At 42.7% G+C, this 20,437-nt stretch overlaps 2 protein-coding genes across 2 annotated transcripts in view; both read right to left on the bottom strand.

Annotated features, from left to right (window-relative positions):
- Positions 1-222: 222 nt before the first annotated feature.
- Positions 223-10,700, bottom strand: ARL6IP1 (ARL6 interacting reticulophagy regulator 1). The gene is made up of 6 exons (XM_081965872.1): positions 10,553-10,700; positions 7,274-7,407; positions 4,284-4,403; positions 3,315-3,432; positions 2,574-2,658; positions 223-2,405 (listed from the first exon to the last, which is right to left on the bottom strand). The coding sequence occupies exons 1-6, from the start codon at positions 10,586-10,588 to the stop codon at positions 2,287-2,289; spliced, it is 612 nt and encodes a 203-aa protein (XP_081821998.1). The 5' UTR covers positions 10,589-10,700; the 3' UTR covers positions 223-2,286.
- Positions 10,701-14,153: 3,453 nt separating this feature from the next.
- Positions 14,154-20,437, bottom strand: part of SMG1 (SMG1 nonsense mediated mRNA decay associated PI3K related kinase) — a 74,170-nt gene continuing 67,886 nt past the window's right edge. The window contains exons 58-62 of the mRNA XM_081965841.1: positions 18,966-19,177; positions 17,913-18,019; positions 17,025-17,204; positions 16,777-16,883; positions 14,154-15,265 (exon numbers count right to left, since the gene is read on the bottom strand). Coding sequence (XP_081821967.1) covers positions 15,188-15,265; positions 16,777-16,883; positions 17,025-17,204; positions 17,913-18,019; positions 18,966-19,177 — 684 coding nt within the window. The 3' untranslated portion in view covers positions 14,154-15,187. The remainder of the gene's footprint in view (positions 15,266-16,776; positions 16,884-17,024; positions 17,205-17,912; positions 18,020-18,965; positions 19,178-20,437) is intronic.

Raw genomic sequence — 20,437 nt, 5'->3', positions numbered from 1 at the left:
TAAGCTGGGGTTCAACATTATTGATACAAAAATGGTGTCCCAGTTTGTCAACAAGGAAAGAGCAAGTTAAGAAAAAGTGAGAAGAAACTGAAACCATCAAGATCTCAACAGCTTAGCTCCTGAGAACAACAGACACGTTTTGCTGGGGGGGGGGGTGTTTCTGGATAATTATTAAATAACTAGAGAGGGCTGGCATTGACCTTCAATAAAACATTACTCACATTTTTTCTTCTGTTCACATTTTTATTCAACTTTTTAGTTTCCTAAATATACATTAACATCCATCTATATTACACATTTAACACAAAGGAAAGGACAAAAAATGACCAGCACGCAAAACTTAAACTTCCACTTCACCATGTGTCTGTCCTACTTTTACACGTGCCGAGCTTCTTTCCTCTTACAATATCGTTTTGCTCATTTAAAACACTGCATTACAATCCAAGAAAAAAAATGAGAATAAAAAGAAAGGTAGTGACAGTCAATAGTGTGCCTTAAAAAAAAACCTAAAAATGACTTCTTCGAATCAATTTATTAAAACTTTTTTTGTCATTTGCTTGTGCTTCTGCTATTGTATGTTTTATTACAATGAAAGGGTGCACATTTTAAGAGAAATTAATTGCTCTGACAGGGTTTTAATCTGAAAAGTCTTCACCTGACAAAGATACAGCCTTTCTTACTATAGGAACATGAGTAGTATTTAAGTATCTACCCAATATCTAAAAGTAAAGATGGTGTTAATAAAAGTGAAAGTCATTCCTACCATGCTGAACCAATTTGGCATCCTCAAAACAGAAGGTTTCAATTGGTTTGGAGAAGCAGTATCTTAGCCAAGTTTAATTTCTCCCCAAAATAAATTCTAATACCACAAACCGCAGTGAGTTTGGTATCGTATTGAAATTAATTTATCTGGAGCTCAGTGTAGCACTAAATAGATTCTAATAATTTTAAGTTATTACAGCTGATTGAATTAAATCTCTCAACCAAATCTCTGCTTTGCCAATATATAGATAATAATTACCTTGTGCTCTTCCTCATCCTACACATACCGGTCAAGCAACTGATATCATTGGCAAAAGCAAATTTAGCCATGGAAAAAAGAATCAAAATAACTTAGAGGTGATTAAGCCCAGCAGGGAATAATACTTTTGACTGATCTGGCCAGTTTTTGTATGGATCATCACCCAGTCTCTAGGATATATTCATATTAATTCTAGGCAAATAAAGGAAAAACGCGGTCCAACTTATCCAGCCAAATCAATTTTGCCCAGAGCAGATTTTTAAAAATGTGCTCCTTTATTTAACAGAAAAAACTGTAAATATTTATACTGATGGCTTATTAATTTGAAAGAGGCAGATCTAAGGCAATAATGTCAATGCATTAAATTTCCCAACAACCCTTATTTTGCTGGAAAGAAAGCCTAAAGATAAAAAAAAACCCAAAGCATTAAGGTTACTCAAGACAGGTTTCAAACTGGGAGTTAATACTGTTCGTTCATTTGAAATTATGAAATTTAAATTCATACTGGAGACAAAAGAGGACATTGTTATTTTAATTCAAGATAAAAGCAAAATGACATTAAGAAAACAAAGAGAAACATATTCACAAGATGGATGCATCAAGTATTTTTCAACATGTTTTTTTAGACCATGTTTGTTAAAATCATCAGAACATGACATTAAAATTACAGCAATTTAAACAAAAGGAAAAAAAAAGCTGATTTCGCTTCCTAAGCCTGTTTCCTGTATAGTTCCAGTGCAATACATTTTTATTATGGAGATAGGGGTTTAACTCAGATGCACAATTCTAGCAGCCTTGCTTAATTCAAATCACTGTAAGCCACAATTTAAAATACGAATTGTATTCGTTTAATCTGGAGGATATTGCCAAATAAATCTGGTCAGTCCAGTGTGTGTGTTCATAAAACACTCAGAAGGAATACAGAAGTTTAGCTATCTTTTACACCAAAAATATGAGCACGGGATAGCTCCACACAATTATAATCATCTTACCAACACCATTAATTACTGATCTCACAGCCTTATTACACTAGAGATTGCTAATCATACTTACTAGAAGAATGACGGTCTGTGTTAACACACTGTATTAATGTGTGGCTTAGGGACCACATGGTTGGGAGTTGTACAGCAGAAAAGGGTCCCACATTAAAGTTTTAAAAAGGCAATGGCTGGTATAAGCACTTCTATACTATTAAATACGCAGCGAGTTATTTGAATTGTTCCCAGAACAGAATTATATATTTGGGTGAGGGAGCAAGCAACACTTTATTCATTTTTCTTTTCTTTGTGCTTCAGGAGTTTGTTGACCTCTCTTTTTGCCATTCCAGCGTATTTGGAAATTACCCCGTGTTTGTTTAATCCAGGGAACAACAAGACAAAGCACACTTTAAAAAAAAAGCGAAATAAAAACAAGTTATCATTCTTTTTCTGTTCCAAGTTGGTTTCCCGCATTTGCTAATTGAAATGTTCCCACTTGCTGGCAGAGGAAAACCACCGTCGGTCCCCCCCCACCCCCGCCCCTTCCAGGCCTGTCAGCTTTATCTATTGCTTACCAACAAGATAAGTGAGAAAGAGGTTATGAACTTGCTGTCCTATCCACGCGATCACAGCTAACAAACACACCATTGTTGTGAAGTACTAGAAGAGAGATCATACATAATCATTAACGAATAAAATAGTTCATTGGCTTATTCTGGATAAGATTTTATTTTACATACTGATTCAAAGGTGTGACAATCTGATTATCCTCAAAGCATAAATGCATAAAAATGCTGTCAGGGACTCCTGGTAAAGTTACTGCTATCAAGTAAAATAAAAATATAATTATTAGATGGTAGGTGCACTTTCTGCATTTCAAATCTTACATTTAAATAAAGATGGATGCCCATTAAACAAATGCAGATCAGATACAGCAATTAAAAGCCTTTGATTTTATTGCCCCAAAGGTGCTTTTTCAAAAGGCATCTGGAGTTTGTTTTTCCTTGAAAAAGTTTTGCTTCTCATCCAAAGAAGCTTCTTCAGTTCTGTTCAGTTCTTCGTGAGCTGGATGAGAATTATTGAACTGAAAATTTTGGATGAAGAAGAACTGAAGAAGTGTCTTGGGTGAGAAGCAAAATGTCTTCAAGGAAAAACGAGGAAAGTCCAGTTGCCTTTTGAAAAAACATCTTTGGGACAACCATGACTTGGACAACTGAGAATTTCCATAGAGTTTGATTTTACTACACAGACTGTAATCTAGACTGAGTTAATCGTGTTATGGGATTGGAACATCTTCCGAAAAACAAATAAATTACCATTTTAGGCTTTTCTTCCTTAAACGTGAAGAGGCGTTTCCACCAGCCAATGATTTTGCGGCGTGTTTTCACCAGGTTGCTACAGATTTCATGGAAGCGCTGCTGTTGTTCAGTTGTCCTTTAAGAAAGTTTTCAAAGCAAGACAGCAATATTTTTCCTCTCCTGAACAAAACATTCAACCCTGCATACACATTCATCATTCATTTACTCTCCTTCCATTTTTCCTACACCTGCAAAGTATCTCCTTAGCCTTATTACCCCTGGCTATTATCTGTTAGGTTTCCCATACATTTAAGATCTAAGTTGATCCAATGTATTCTGTGTAATTATCTGAATTGTATAGACTCTGCATCCATTTGCACTGACCACATAAGGATGAAGAAGGTATCAGAAACGGCATGCTGAAGTTTAATTTAAGGTAATTTTCCATTGAATACCTTGGTATCTATCTTACTTTTTGTAACAGGAACTCAAGGGGTTTACATACATAGTGCTCCCTCCTTCCATTTTATGTAGCTGGGTCGGCAAACAATGATTTGCAGCAGGGAGGTCCCTTAGCTGCATCACCTCAAAATGTTCTGAGTCTGCTACTGAGGCATGCTATTGTTTACTAAGAAAGCAAAATAAGAAAGAAAGAAGAAAACAAAGAGGTTGACTCAGCCCAGGAGTGGGCAACTATAGCAACCTTGCAACCAGTGGACTTCAACTCCCAGGATTCCTGAGCGAGCAGGAATTAGGAGCTGAACTCCACAAGTTGTAAAGCTGCCCACCCCATGACTCAGGCATATGACCCTGCTGGCAACAGTGGGAAATCGGGGGCAGGTAAGATTATTTTCATGGAGGGCTGTTTATTCTCAATTATCCACACATACAGTTCATACAGCAAAGGGTTGATCAGGGGTTGTTTCTGTTCTTGAGTGATTTTTTTTTAAAGAGGAACCATTCGTGGATTTTAGTATTCAAACATACCATTTAGTGGAGCCAAAGATTCTAGGAGCGAGAGCAGGTACCAGATAGTCAGCCAGACAAAGCAACATGACAAAGCAGGAAACGCCTGAAAGAACAGATGGGTCCACATAGTAGATCGACCTGTTGAAACAAAGGAATCGAGATAGTAATTCAACAATGAAAGCAAAACGTATGCAATCCAAACTAGACAGGCAGACCTGCATGTTACCTGACCTTGGGCCGGAAAGGACCCGGTGAATAACAACCAGCACTTTTGAATTACACTCAGAAGCCTAGTGAAACCCAGTGTAGCTTCTATAATCATGAGGTTACCTAAGCGTACTAAGGTGTACTCCTAAGTAACCTGTTGCATTCTGGACCAGCTGCAACTTCCAAACAGTCTTTGAGGGCAGTCCTATGTCCAGCACATTGCAGTCATCCAAACATCTCTAGCTTTCTGCCCCGTGTTCACTTCCTTAAAACAAACAAGCTCAAACCAGGTAACCAAGTTAGACTGTTGGGTACAAGGCAACGTTCACTTCAGAGCAGATTCAAGCAATTTTGTCCATTAGACACTTCAAATAGGAAGGACAGCAATTCGATTTTTAATCCAATTTTAGTTTAAAATTAGGTCAATTTCAACCATGCAACCTTTTCTTGTTGCATCAGAATTGATCCAGTATTTGTTGCTCATCATCTCAGCCAACAATATCATCTGCATACGAAATTACAAGTCACATTCATGTTCTACCAACACACCTCCAACATCTCCACAAGCACTTGTAATTAAATACGTGAAATTCTATCTACCTCCTAGAAGGCAAAATACAAGAATTAGTATGCATGGTGCACTTTAATTAAAAATCGCAACTGATACATAATACTGAGTGCATTGGAGGTAGGGGGAAAGGGACAGGAACAAGTACAGATCTGGAAAAAAAAATATTATTATGCAACGTATCTTGTTTCTGCAACAGAAACATAATTTGACTAATGGGAGAACAAGCTTAGCAGGTATTAGGAGGGAGCTGAAGCAAAGAGAAAACCTATTGGACTTTGAAAAACACAGAAATTCATTACCAACCAGTCAAAGAAACTAGAACTGAATCGTACAATTGGTATCCTCTACAACCACATAGTCTCTAAATGTATTGTAATCCATCACCCCCAGGCAACATTATTTTTATCTGCGATGAAACTTAACAGGCCTACGTAAACAAAGTCTCAAACAAAAATGGACATTAAAATATCAGAACTATAAATCCTGCTAAGATTGCTGTATTAGTTTGCGAATATTGCTGCTATAAATTAAATGAATGGTAGATTAAGCCGCTTTAAAAATAAATCTAGATTCAGTCACTGATGGCCTCCACTTTTTAATTTTTTAAAAAAAGTAAATATGTTACAAGGGACAAGTTGTATAATCTATTTTGACACTTAAAGCAGCTACATGTTTCCAAACAGAATTCACTGGCATCAAAAGAAAACATTCCTCTGGGACAGAAAGGCCCCAGTTCAAACATTTTTTCCTACAACCCTCTGACCCAGCTGCTATGTGATTGATATCATCACCTTTACTATGGCTCTGAAACAACACAGGTCTGGGAGCCTGCAAATAGTTGCCAAATAAGGAAATGTAGCCCTGTTGAGTTCTTAGAATGCTTGTACTCAAATAAATTATTCTAATCTCTTTAACTTCATCCTGTGACTTCAAGTCACGGCAAAGTTTAACGCAGGCAATCTGTTCTTTCCACATTCAGATTTTATGCTGCTATTGTGGTTTTTTCCCCCCCATTCTCTTTTGGCAGCAGTTTCCTCTAAGCAGGGCTCTTACCCTGAACATGTTCTAAGGGAATACTACCAGCCTTTCCCGTATCTGCAATCAGTCATGCATCTTATTTCATAAGTTCTGCTGAGAGATCAGCTGCCTTCGGCTTACTTCAGCTGTCACTCAGCCAGCAGGTCTTGTGCTAGGAGTTCAGTGAAGAAAAACAGGCCCTTGTGTTACCTTTCTGTCGAGAGACCAAGCTCTCCTTAAATCTCACAGAGCAGCCATTCCCCTAAGCCGCCTCAACTATTTCTATACTAACTGGCTACACAGGCAATCCTCAACTTACAACAGTTCATTTAGTGACCGTTCGAAGTTACAGTATTCAAAAGCCGTTCTTCGTTTACAACCGTTGCAAGCATCCCCATGGGCACCTGATCAAAATTCAGACGCTCGACAACTGACTCACCTTTATGACGGTCGCAGTGCCCCGGGGTCATGCGATCCCCTTTGGCGACCTTCCAACAAGCAAAGTCGAAGGGGGAGAGTCAGATTCATTTAACAACCATGTTACTAACTACGTGATTCTCTTAACAACCATGGCAAGAAAGGTCTTAAAATGGGGCAAAACTCACTTAACAAATGTCTCATTTAGCCACAGTAATTTTGGGCTCAAGCGTGGTTTTAAGTTGAGACTGCCTGTAATATGAAGTGTAAATTTACAATCTGGTGCACCAGTCCATTTTTTCCCCCTCCCAGCAAATCCTTCTTTCTGTAGTATGTCTTATAGAAAGTAAGATTAGTACCAGCTCTACTAACAGAACATTCTAAACTGGCCCAAATTCTAAGTTCTAGTTTGTTTCAGGTGCCAGAACATTCTTATTTTGCACACACCCACACTTGATACCGACTTGCCCACCATTTTTAGAGCCCTACTGCTTAAGAGGACTAAATCCTTTGCACACCTAATTGAAACTGTGCCGTCAATTTATGAGCACCAAGTTTGCTTTAAAACGCAGATTAGTTTTAGATTTATGTGTTTTGCTCTTTGCTGATCTTTCTTTTCAAGAAAATTAAGAGGGCACCCTAAGTCGACCCAAGACTTTCTTTCTGCGGTAGCCTACATTTAGTTACATAAACGAATCCTCTTCACTTTGGTGTAGCACTGCGGTGTCTTGAAAACATACCTACTAATTTAGTTAAAAGAATTGCTGGAAAGTAATGTTAAAGTGATGTAACTTACAGAAAAATAACCGACACGACAGAAAGCATGGCAGCTGGAAACCATCTTTTTTCCCAGCGAAGGATCTTGTCAGTCACCAGAATCACTTCACCCCATCCCTGCAACTGTTCTTCCAAGCCCGCTGTCTCTGCAGCCTGCAGCAAAATATTAAAAGGCATGTACATTCCATTAAGCAGGACATTTTTAAATAATGACGTCTGCAAGATTTCTTTCTTTGATGTTAAATTTAGAATAATTTATAACTGAAGACTTGTGATTTGAAAAAGGTCAAACATTTGAGTTTAGCTAAATGTTGATGAATCACAGAAGAAAATTTGGTACCCTTAACAAAACATCCTGCTTGTTCCTTTTCCTATTACCGTAGCTAGCTTAGAAAGTATCTCTGGAAACCACAAAGGAAGATCCACAGTTCTGTCAGAAAAACCAGCAAAATGAAACTCATGTTCTTTTTTATTTTCTTTAAATAGCTCTGGGCATAGATTAGTTCAGCAAGCAAGAAGTACATTGTGATCACATTTTCAGAAAAGGGATATGGTGGGTGTTATATAATCAGCAGCAAGACATATAAGGGAGATCTGCCAAATTCTGCATTTTTCAAAGTGATTCCTCCTCAAGGTTCTATCACCTTCGGCGATCTTGAATCCATGCGGGTTTTCACAACAAGCGTCAATCAAATGGCAATGAGATTCCAAGCTAATGGCCCTGGGAAGTGAAAATGGTTATGCTCTGTAGCACTCATTGGCAGCCCACATGGAAGGAGACAGCCAGTTTGGTGTAATGATAAACATTCTGATCTAGAAACAAGATGATTGTGAGTTTTAGGGTTTGCCTTGGGCATATCCAACATAATCTAATCATCATCATTTCCAAGGAAGGCTAATATCCTCCAAACAGTTGGAGGTCACAACTCACAATCTTCAGCCTGCTGCAGGGAATGCGGCCCTCCAAGCGGGCCCTCTCGGCATTGTATCAAAACTTGGGGAGAGCAACTCGCATAAGAACCAGTTTAGTGTAGAGATGAAGATGCCAGAAACCAGGAGATGGTGAGTTCTAGGTCCATCTTAAGACATGGAAGCAACTGGGTGACTTTGGGCCAGTCTTTCTCTTCACCCACCTGCAGAAGGTGGTTTTAGGGAAAAGAGGTAGCAGGAATATTAGATATGTCTGCGTTCTTTACGAAGAGATTGGGCAGCCATTTGTCTGGAATGGTATAGTCTCTCCTGCTTGAGCAGGGGGTTGGGCTAGAAGACCTCCAAGGTCCCTTTCAACTGTTATTCTGTAAATCAGGACAAACTTGCATTCTAGTGGGGAAAAAATGTCATCGTTTAAGCCTTGATAGCTCTCTGAAATATTTCCATGCCCTGTTTGATTTAAGGTAGGATGTAGAGCTAACAGCAAAACAGAACACTTGAGATGTGGCTCTCCATTTGAGTTATAGATTAAAAAGGTGGGATAAAAACGGGTTGATAAATGTTGTGATGTGTATTGATAAGCAGTAATCCTCAGCCGCCAACTTTCACTGAATGACTGAAGTTACAAGGGCAATGAAAAAAGTGACCTGATTGTTTTTCACACTTAGGATCATTGCAGCAAGCCCATGGTCTCATGATCAGAATTCAGAGGCTTGACAACTGGCATGTATTTATGACAGTTGCAGTGTCCTGGGATCACATGATCCCCTTTTGGGACCTTCTGACAAGCAAAGTCAAAGGGGAAGCCAGAGTCACCTCACAACTGTGTTATTAACTTATCAATTGCAGTTGATAAGTTAACTAAGAACTGTGGCAAGAAAGTCGCAAAATGGGGCGAAACTCACTTAACAACTGTCTAATTGAGCAGTGGAAGTTCTGGGCTCAATTGGGGTGATAGGTCTAGGGCCATCTGCATTTATATTCGGGGAAAAACAACTCATGCTATTTAAAAGATCTTGGAAACTTCCAGATTGGCTTGGCCATTGCAGGACAGGCTATCTGGAGGGCAGGAAACAACCATCCTGGTCTGGCAGAGCTTTATCAAGCACAAATAAAATAGAAATAGAAAGAAATAGAATAGAAAACAGAACAGAACAGAATAAATAACAGGAATAGAATATAGAGAGTGGAATGGAATAGAATATAAACAATAGAAACAGAATACAGACTGGAATGTCATAGAGTAATATAAATAATAGGAGTAGAATATAGAGTGGAGTGAGAAGGAATAGAATAATATAAATAATAGGAATACAAAATAGAGAATTGAGTGGAATAAAATAAAATAACAGGAATAGGATATAGAGTGGAATAGAATAATAAAAATAATAGGAATACAAAATAGAGAATTGAGTGGAATAGAATAGAATAATATAAATAGTAGGAATAGAATTTAGAGAATGGAGTGGAATAAAACAGAATAATAGGAATAGAATATGGAGTGGAATAGAATAATATAAATAATAGGAACAGAATATAGAGAGTGGAGTGGAATAGAATGGAACAGACTATAGCAGAGTTGGAAGGGACACGTGAGGTCTTCTAGTCCATCCCCCCACTCAGGCAGGAAACCTTATGCCTATACCATTTCAGACAAAAGAGTTCTCCAATTTCTTCTTAAAATTTTCCAGTGTTGGAGGCACTCACCGTTTCTGGAGGCGAGGGGGGAGGCTCAGTTTGCATAACTCCCGTGTTCATTACAAGCTAAGCAAACACACGGGGGCACAACCTGCTCTGTCTCGTCAGGCCATTCCTCTCTCTTCCTTCTACACCCCCCCAACCCCCCACCCCATTAAAAACCTCCCTCTTTCAATGCAAATCCAGGGAGTCAGCTCGGCTCTTTTTTTGGTGGTTGTTGTTCAAGGCGTGAATCGGGTCGAGCGCGCCGTGCGAACGCAGCCGCCCTTTCCCGTGCAGACGAAACCTGCCCCCCGCCCCAATCAGGGAAATAACACGCGTCTTAATGCGAGCGCACGGGCTGTGTTCACACGTGAAGGGGGGAAGCGCTCTGCGGACGTTCTGCTCTTTGCCCTCCCTCCCCAAGCGGTTGAAAGACGAGAGGGTGTTATCTGAAAGGAGGGCCCGGAGAAAGGCCGGTACCCTTCCCCGCAGCCGCCTCAGGCAGAGACGCCCCCAAGGCTAAGCACAGCTTTCCTTTCCGCCCGCTTCAGGCGCGCTTCTTTTGGGCGCCACCGCCTTGGGCTCCGAGGCAGCCACTTCCTTCCTCCCGCGCGTGTAATGTAACTGTCCCCTGCCCTTCCTCGCCCGCTCCCCGCGTCCGCTTCGGTCGCTCGGCCCTCTCACCCACCAGCAGGTTGGTGCTCCGGTTATCGCCCTCCGCCATTTTGTGCGGCAGCCGCAGCGCGAACTCGCCTCGTCCCGTCGCTCCCTGGCCTCGCGCTGCCGCGCCACGCCCCCCCCTTCCCCGAAGCACCGCCTCTGCCCGCTTTCTGATTGGACGCGAGAGCTGTCTGTTTGGCTCGGTCGCCGCTTTCCTTTTCGGCCGTTGCTCGGGTTGGCGCGTGAAGGTGTGGGCGGGGGAAGGAGGCAGACAGGCCCCGCCCTCGAGGAGGTGGGGGAGGGAGGAGGAAAACGCCTTTGAACGCCTGAGGGAAGTCAGTGGGCGCTTGAACTCCAGCACCCATGAGCCCCAGCCAGCAGGCATGATGGGAACTGTCCTCCTGCCTTTTGAACAGGCTTGCCATTTAAAGTACTTGTCCGCCCATTATTAGGTGGCTGGGTGAAGAGAGCTGTGCTTTTGCCTTGTTGCAAGGCAAAAGCACAGTGCTTTAAAGGGTAAGATGGATGATGTTACCTAGATGGGTAGTGAAACGTCTGCAAGAAAACAACCCAGCTCAGAGAACACCAAGGATCCCGGTCTTCCTCCTTCATCATACCACAATCCCAGCCCCTTCAATCACTGATGATATCACCTAGTTGCATCATGAAACGTCTGCAAAAAAAACCCCACCAAGCTCAGAGCACCAAGGGCTCGACATTTTCCCCTAATCGGGTCGAATTAATTACTCCTCTTAAAGGACAAGATTCCTTTAACCAGCAAAATTTCAGTCGGAAGTGTTCAAGAGAAAAACCACAGTGGAAAGATGCTTGTAATGTAAGCTCACTACTTTTGCACATCGTGAAAAACCAGAACCTGCATTCAACAGGAAAAGGATGTGATCTAAAAGCAAAGAACAATAGGAGGGTGAAGCAAACTAGGTTCCACTTTGTATTCCATGTGTTTTTAAAGGATACAGTCCTGACCTGCAAGTTGGCCAAACTTTATACACCTCAAAAAAAGGGTGGTGGATGGGTGAGAAAATACCAACTTTGTGATTATGCATTCCAAAGGGGGGGGGAACCATACCTTTAACGGTTTCATGCAACACCCTCAAGTACAAAATTAAAAATAGCCGATTGGAAATGAAGTTTTGTACCTTTTTTACCCCAAATGAGCAATGTGTAAAATCAGATCTTCCAGGAACAAAACTTTCTGAAGAGTTCCAAAGCCTTCTGTTCCTCTTCTACCTGTGCCAACAACCTGCCAATCTTCAGGACCTCTGAAGCACCAAACGCCACAGCAAAGGATTAACCTCCAAAAAGCTGAAATCTGGAACAGGCAGTGGAGGAACAAAAGGTTGTCTTTTCCACATTAATTCAGAGATATGAGAAGTGTTCCTATATATCCGATGCATACCTGGGAATTTAGTAGAAACACTATGTGATCAGACATATTAAAGTTCCAATCTGTTTTCCATGCATGCTACGTCAAATGATGGGACGAGATTTTCAAAGTATTCCAAGTTGATACAGAGATGCTTATAATCTTCCAGTAGAGAAATCCCCAAAGTTTTTTCCCCCCCAAAAGGCAATTGGACTCTTGCTTTTTTCTTTGAAAACATTTCACTTCTCATCTAAGAAGCTCCTTCAGTCCTAGTTAAACTAAAACTACTAGAACTAAGACGAGCTTCCTAGATGAGAAGCGAAAGAGTTTCCAAAGAGAAAAAACAAGAATGTCCTTTTGGAAAAAGCACCTTTGCCCCAACCATGATGGAGAATTTCCACCCACATCCAGTAGAGAAGCTGTTGTACTCTGAAACTTGTTTCCAAAAGAAAGAAAGAAAAGCCATACAGGGAATTAATTAATACAGTTAAGGGTTGTTGTTTTTTTTAAGTTTTATTACATTATGCAGTAAAGATCCCATTCGGTACAAGTTTCATTTTTTAACAAAAGTATAAGCATACATGAAATACGGGTGTAAGTGGCCTGTTCCACTCACAGCTTCCAAGAAATAAAATATGTAATTCTCTTATGCCAACTGTTGTCCATACGCAGACTGCTGGTTAATGATGCTTCACGCTGGGAAGGAGGACGACACTGAAGTCACCAGCTGGATGAATTCCGACTCGGCTTTTTAAGAGAAATGCAGTCGTCTTTTCATTTTTACACAACGTGGCAAAGGGGTTAAGAGTATCAGATCCAAATACATTTATTCACAAGCATTAGCAAATACATTGGCAGTTCACACGACAACTCAGGGCAAGTTACCAAAAAACAAAAACAAAAAGACAAAAAGCCTATATGAAAAATAGATAACAGCATCAAGTCAATCAAGACATTTTGGGGAGGTTGAAAGGTTTTTTTTCTTCTTCTCCATAACAGCATCAAGTCAATTCTTTTATCAGATAGCCCTAACGAAGCCCAAAGATTTTGTATATTATAAAATACTGGTAGAGATCTTTTAAAAAAAAAACCCTCCTTATTTACGTCCTAGGCTATTTTTAAAAGAGAGGGCCTAAGCATCACCTTTGAGGAATAGGAATATTTCCTCCCTTGAAAAGCTTTTTTTAAATCTTCAAAATACTACAGACACCATGTGCAGAATCTTGATTTGCTCTTTCAAATTAGATTTAAGTTCACGCACAGAGGTTGGGGTGGGTGGGGTGTGAGCCCTTCAGGTGTCCAGTCCATGGAGACCACCAATAAGTGAATCAGGAAGCAACCCGATCCTTTTTTCCTCTAGGCAACACTAAAACCAGCTCGTGAGTAACGAATTTTTGTTTTTATTTCACAGCCAAGCAAAACACTGAAGATGTATGGAGACAGACCGGTTTAAAGTGCCTTTTTAAAAATAAGCAACGTCTCTCACACACCACCATTCAAAAGTGCACGGTAGATTTAGGAGAACAGGTTGGGGGGGGGGCGGAAATCCACTATGAAAATTTATTATACAGAACACCACCTCTTGGAAGTCTTATATGGAAAAATAACGGCACACAAAAATCTTTATATGATTTTATCTGAACAAAAGAAACCGCCCTCCCCACCCCACCCCGCCCCCCAAAGTCCAGTTTATACGTCTGCCTTTAAATTCCCCCGGATCGAACCGAAAACAATCTACATTTGTGTGTAAATCAAAAATTCGAAGTGAATCAGCATAAAACTACCTCCACTAAAACTTCACTTTTATTGATTTTTTTTTTCTGTCATCAACAACATAAAAGGCTACTTAAGATATTGTAGTTGCTTTTTTTTTTTCCTTTTCCCCCTTCCTCGTTGCAAAAGGTAAAAGTTACATCGGAGTAGCTACGTTTACAAAAGAAACTACAGCAAATCACAACAGAATGAGCTTTGGTAGGCAGGCCGAGGATTGAATTAAACTAAGGAGTTACGCACTGCAAGCAGGAAGAGGAGTAGATGGGACATCGGATGCCTGTTCAGTGTATTATTTGAAATGCACAGCAAATCGGGGGGGGGGGGGGGGGGGGGAAACTGTACATGATAGGATCACCAAAAAGGAAAGCAGGAGAAAAAAAACCCTCGCTTTAAAAAACCAACCCCCAAAAAATGGCATTGGATCAGCCCATCCAGAAGGCAATGGCTTTTAAATGTTCAGCATTCCCTGTGCTTTTTGGAAAAATTGGCTCGCCCCAAACAAAAAAACAAAAAAAGATCCCTTTGACTGAAAAATGAAATATCAAGGATTTGAAAATCAACAACTTCCCTGGAAAAAGAAGAAAAAAGAAAAGAAAAACAATAACCAAACTAAGTTAGAGAGAAGAAACCAGGGGAGGGGGGGAAAAGAACTTGAAAAAAGACCACCCCCCCAAAAAAGAAAAAAGTCAAAAAGGCTCTCTTCTCAGAGGGCTCTTCCAATACGGCTGATGTACAGCTATTTTTTTTTTATTTTTTTTTTTGCATTTCAGTCTATTTCTGAAGTTCATCTCGTGTAGCTGTTTTTTTTTTTCCTCCTCTTTTTTTTTTCCTTTTGTTTTTTATTTATTTATTCGTTTTGCACCAACTGGTCGAACTCAACCGGCGCCGTTGCTGAGCAACTAAGAGCGACGAGGAACTCAAAATCTCTCAAATCTTCCTTTGCTGCAGTTTCTTCACGGCTTGCCCTCCTTCCTTATTTTTTTTTTTATTAACCCCCCCCCCCGGGTTGGAGGGGGAAGAGGGGGTTGCGCGCTTGTCGTCGTCGTCGTTTTTTTTCCTGCATTGTTCACAGGGTCAGGTGGAACCAGAGTCCCAAATCACTCTGCGGTTTGTAGCGTTTTCCCAAATTCCCTTTCTGCAGCTAGTCCCTCCCCAAAACCCTGGACACCTTTGCAGTTCTTCTGGAGCAGAAAGACGGCCCTGCGTGTTCAGGCGATGAGCTTCCACACTCTTTGACCCTGGAAGGGTTAGGAGGGGAGGGGAGACAGAGAGGAGGGGGTGGGGGTGGGGTTTCCAGGCCATTGTGTTTAGCATATCCCTGAGGGCAGCTACTCTGCAGGGTGGACGTTCCCAGTGCACCGAGATTGCTGAGGTCTCCTCACAGTAAGCCCCAGAAAGGCGTTACCACCAGCTGTGGTGCTGCTGCTATGGATGCCTGAGGCCCCGGTTGATTCTGATGGATGCCGCTCGCCTCGCTGAACCAAACTGACCCGATCTCTTCCGGTTTCATACCCAGGCTGTCCAACCTTCATACAGCTGAGCCAAGTTATCTAGATTAGTGGCTTCCTTAATCACATAGTCAACCTGAGGAATGGCAAGTCAGAGAGTTAGAGCCCTCCCGAGCAGAGGTGTGACCGATCGCTTGGAACGTTGGTTCGGAAAAACCCACCCCTACCATCCCTAGGGCTGGGATGGCGAAGCTGTGGCACGCGGAGCCATGCTGCCTGGCATGTGCGGTGTTGCCCCGTTCTTCCAGGTGTCTGGCGCGCATGCACGCGCGACGATCAGCTGGCCTCAGCGCATGCAGCAGTGCCGGAAGCCGGAACAGCTGGCCTTCCATTTTCCAGCTTTGAGCATGCATGGCGGGCAGCTGATCGGGGTGTGCGCATGTGCGGCAGTAACCGGAAGACTGCGCCGAAAACCGGAAGTTCGTTTTCCGGCGCACACATGCCTCCCTGGGCAGCTCCTGTTCACGGCCCAGACGAGCGCGAAGTGCTCCCTTTTCGGCAATCGGTGCCAAAAAAGGTTCGCTATCACTGCCCCGGGGAGAAAAAAAAAATCAGGAGTTTGAAAACCAATTCCGAGATTCGCCCGCTACTGCTAGAGACAACGTAATAGTTCTTGAATTATGACCACAATTGGCACGGGGACCTCATATCGCTAAGTGACGTGGGTCGTTACGTGAGCTGGGCCCCATGTTATAACCTTGCGGCATGGTCGTTAAACAAGTCCAGCTTGTTCCCAGCTTGGTTTTTGCTTGTAGGAAGCCCCCTCCCCCCGCCCCGGGAAGATCGCCAATGGCTAACACATGACCTGAGGATTCTGCAATCGTGTAAGTACATGCCACTTGCGAAGGGTCCAAATTTTAATCCTGCGACCACAGCGATAGCGCAATGGTCATAAGTGCAAGGACCTTATTGTTAACTGTCTTCAGTGGCACAACTTTGGATGGTCATAAGTCAAGGGCTTACCTGTCTATGGGGACAGCAAAAAAGATGTCCTAGAGGCCTATCTCTAAGGCCTCTTTTTAATCAACAGTCTATACCCAGAAAAACGAAGGTTGTCTAATTTTGTGTCTAGATCAGGCCAGCAGTGAAAAGTTCAAAATAGTTTAGTTTATGAGCAAGACAGTTGACAATTTGGTTAAATAGCTGACATATTGAATTGTAGCCTTAATATACAATGGATTCAGTGGTGGGATTCAAAAATTTTTATTACTGATTCTGAGGACGTGGCTCGGTGGCCGTGGCAGGGGAAGATTACTGCAAAATCCCCATTCCCTCCCGATCAGCTGGGACTCGGGAGGCAGAGAATAGATGAGGGCGGGGCCAGCCAGAGATGGTATTTACCGGTTCTCCAAACTACTCAAAATTCCCGCTACCGGGTTCTCCAGAACTGGTCAGAACCTGCTGAATACCACCTCTGAATGGATTGTCGTTCAATTACATAACGAACTTTTGCAGGAAATCTAACTGGGGAAAACTCCATTCTTTCATTGCTAGAATGTAAATTAGTAATCAAGGTCTTTAATTTAGGGCTTAACCACGTACGAAACAGACGCTACAATCTGGATTTAGGACAGTGCCTAAACCTACCTGTTCAGCAACAGACATTCTCCTGTTGGGATCCAAATCCCGGCCTTCCAGCTTGGCCTTGACACGTTTCCACACGCTTACAGCATACGAATTCCGCTCTTGCACAGCTTTAAAAGAGAGAGAGAGAGAGAGAGAGAGAGAGAGAGAGAGAGAAACACCCCCGGCATGTGTTAAACACACATTATGTGAAAATTCTTCTTAGCAACAGAATCTATTCATAGATGCTTTTAAGTGTGTTCTGTTTTTACCTTTGCCTGTTTTAGGGTCTCTGATGGCCTTTTTAGGGCTAGAGATCACACTCTTTCCAGCTGCTGCAATCGTGCCGGGAGGCGTATCTGCCGACGGCGCCAGGTTTTTCTGAATTAGTTTCCTTGTATTCTGCGACATGATCTCTGGCTGGGTTTTCTGTCCCGTATTGCTACGGACCGCTAATAAAAGGCAATTTAAAGTTTTGAAAATGTTGTGAGAAATGAACGAAGGCTGAGTTACAGTCCAAGAGAAATAGCAAGAACGGTGTGGATTTGTCGTTTTACGACAGATCCAACCCTGTCCTCCAAAGAAAACACTCAAACCAGGGGTGAAATGCTACCGGTTCGGACCGGTTCACCCGAACCGGTAGTAAAAATACTACTGGTTCGCTCGAACCGGTAGTAAAAAAAATTGTTGCTGGTTCAGGCTAATGATCAGCTGCGACACGCTATTTAGATTAGCTAGAAAGCAGAAATTCCTGCTTTCTACCTAATCTAAATAACGTGGCACAGCGGATTCCCCCTATTCGCTGTTCTACGCGCTCGGTATCAGGCTCCACCCACCCGCCCAGATGTTATCATGTCCGTTTTTGACGCTCTGCGCCTGCACGGAAGGTCCTGCGCATACGCGAAGGTGGCGCGTGCAAGCAAAGCGAGATCTCATTGTTACCGAACCAGTAGCAAAGGTAAGTCGATTTCACCCCTGCCCCAAACTCAGTGGCAAATATCGGGCACCAATTGCTAAAACAGGCACTTCTAATGCAAGGTGCTTTGAAGTAAATATGGGGGGCCGGCACATTCTACCACCTGAGAGGGAAGGATGATTCTCACTGGCTCTGATGCTGGGGATCAGGGTAATCGGGAGATCAAATCTGCTCCCAATTTTACCTGCGGCAAATGTTGGCTGGCACACGGCAACAGACGTCGGGCTGGAGCATTCATTCGGCGTATCCGTGATTAAGGGCGATGCAAAACTCACTAGATTATTGTAGACACTTTAAAAAAAAAAGCAAAACAAGAATCGGTCAATAACCTTTTGGAGGTTGAGAGAATCTGAAGGACATTAGAGGAATTCAATCTGATCATTTTAACTGCACATCTGTAACCCTGCCAACAAAAGTGCGTCTAGTCAAGGCTGTGGTTTTCCCAGTTGCAATGGATGGCTGTGAAGGTTAGACCATAAGGAAGACTGAGCGCCAAAGAATGGAGGCCTTTGAACTCTGGTGCTGGAGAAGACTCCTGCATTGAGTCCCTTGGACTGCAAGGCCATCCAACCGGTCAGTCCTAGAGGAGATCAACCCTGATTGCTCTTTGGAAGGCCAGATCCTGAAGAGGAAACTCAAAGACTTTGGCCACCTAATGAGAAGGAAGGACTCCCTGGAGAAGAGCCTCATGCTGGGAACGATAGAGGGCGAAAGAAGAAGGACTGCAAGGCGATCCAACTGGTCAGTCCTAGAGGAGATCCTCCCTGACTGCTCTTTAGAAGGCCAGATCCTGAAGAGGAAACTCAAAGACTTTGGCCACCTAATGAGAAGGAAGGACTCCCTGGAGAAGAGCCTCATGCTGGGAACGATGGAGGGCAAAAGAAGAAGGGGACGACAGAGAAGGAGGTGGCTGGATGGAGTCACTGAAGCAGTCGGTGTGAGCGTAAATGGACTTCAGAGGATGGTAGAGGACAGGAAGGCCTGGAGGAACGTGGTCCATGGGGTCACAATGGGTAGGACACGACTTCACAACTAACAACAACAAACCTGATGACAAAGTTGCCTCTTATCGCCAGGGTGGCTTTCTGGTTTTGTTGAAATGCTAGTCACGGAGAATGGCAAATCTTATTTGCACTGGGCAGTCTAGCAATTTCAGTTGCTAACGGCAACGACACCTCCAGTACAGTTAACGATTGTGGTTTAATTTATAGCCCGATCAAAAGGGACATCTGCTTACCTTTGGCTCTGAGTTCTCAGCTCTTTCAGAGTGGGTGTAATTTCTTGCAGCATTTCAATATGTTCCTGACTGCGCACCTGACCCATAGCCTGAACTAGCGTAAACAGAACAGTCTGAATATTGTCTTGCCATAATTTATACTCTCCCAAGAATTGTCTAACACTGTTCTCATAAGGAACATCTTCGCCATCAGCCAGGGCAGCTTCTTCATCCTGAAATAAAAATCACATCCATGAAGGACTTTTAAGAAATGGATAACCACAACGATTTCCTTTAAAAAGCCACAATGCTAGAACAGACATTATTTACTGGTTAGGTCCCATAACGTATGGAAAGATTTGGTTGAAGGAGGTTCCGAAACTGTTAGAACACTAACTCTTCCTTCCTTCCTTCCTCCCTCCCTCCCTTCATTCTCATGCCCATCTTTACTTCCTTAATCCACTTTCCTTCCTTCCTCCCTTCATTCTCATGCCCATCTTCCTTCCTTCATCCCCCTTCCTTCCTCCCTCCCTTCATTCTTATGCCCATCTTCCTTCCTTCCTTCATCCCCCTTCCTTCCTTCCTTCCTCCCTCCCTCCCTTCATTCTCATGCCCATCTTACTTACTTACTCCATCCCCCTTCCTTCTTTCCTTCCTTCCTGCCTTATGTCAGCTCCGGCCAGTCCAGAGGCCTGGAGCTGCCATTCAGGGGAGAAACCTGGGCCAGTTGCCAAGACTCACCAGGCTTCACTCCGCACAAACAGCTGAGTAAATCTACAAAGCTAGTGATAACTGACTGACAACAATCCACGATTAATTGCCGGGTGGTTTTTTTCTCGGTTACGAGGGGATGGGTGTGCGCCCGTGGGGGGTGCAGGTTATCCTAATTACTAAGTAACTATCAAAGGTGGTGGGGAAGCACCGGGTGGCAGCTCTGACAATGTATTCATTGCCTTAGTGCAGGGGTGTCCAAACTTGGGAACTTTAAGACTTGTGGACTTCAACTCCCAGAATTCCCCAGCCAGCATGGCTGGCTGGGGAATTCTGGGAGTTGAAGTCCACAAGTCTTAAAGTTCCCAAGTTTGGACACCCCTGCCTTAGTGCTTTGTTGGTCAGTTCGTGCCGAAGGAAGAATACAAACTTCACTTCCTCACTCCAGCTCCAGCTCAGCTCCATTATATCTGCTTCTCTGTCCTGAATGGAATGCCCCACTGTAATTCTTGAAAATAAGTCCATAGGAAGCTTCAGGATCAGATTATTCTAGAAATGTACATTATTTCTCTTACGGGTTTTCTACACGTTTTTCCAGTTTTTGACAGATGCGCTTCTAGCTTCTTTCCACAAGAGGTTTGGAGTTACTCCAATTGGGGCAAACTTGAGTAGTCTTCCCAATAAATAGAGAGGTTCAATGGTTTTATACATGCATCAGGCACCCACCCAAAATTCCAGTAGCTGCTAGGTGCCAGGTGCCATTCTTAAAATTTCAAAAAGCC

The sequence above is a fragment of the Natrix helvetica genome, assembly GCF_964273705.1.
Source record: "Natrix helvetica genome assembly, chromosome: 13".
NCBI lineage: Eukaryota > Metazoa > Chordata > Lepidosauria > Squamata > Natricidae > Natrix > Natrix helvetica.
The sequence above is the reverse complement of the archived record's forward strand: the minus strand, read 5'-3'. Positions and strand labels throughout refer to the sequence as shown.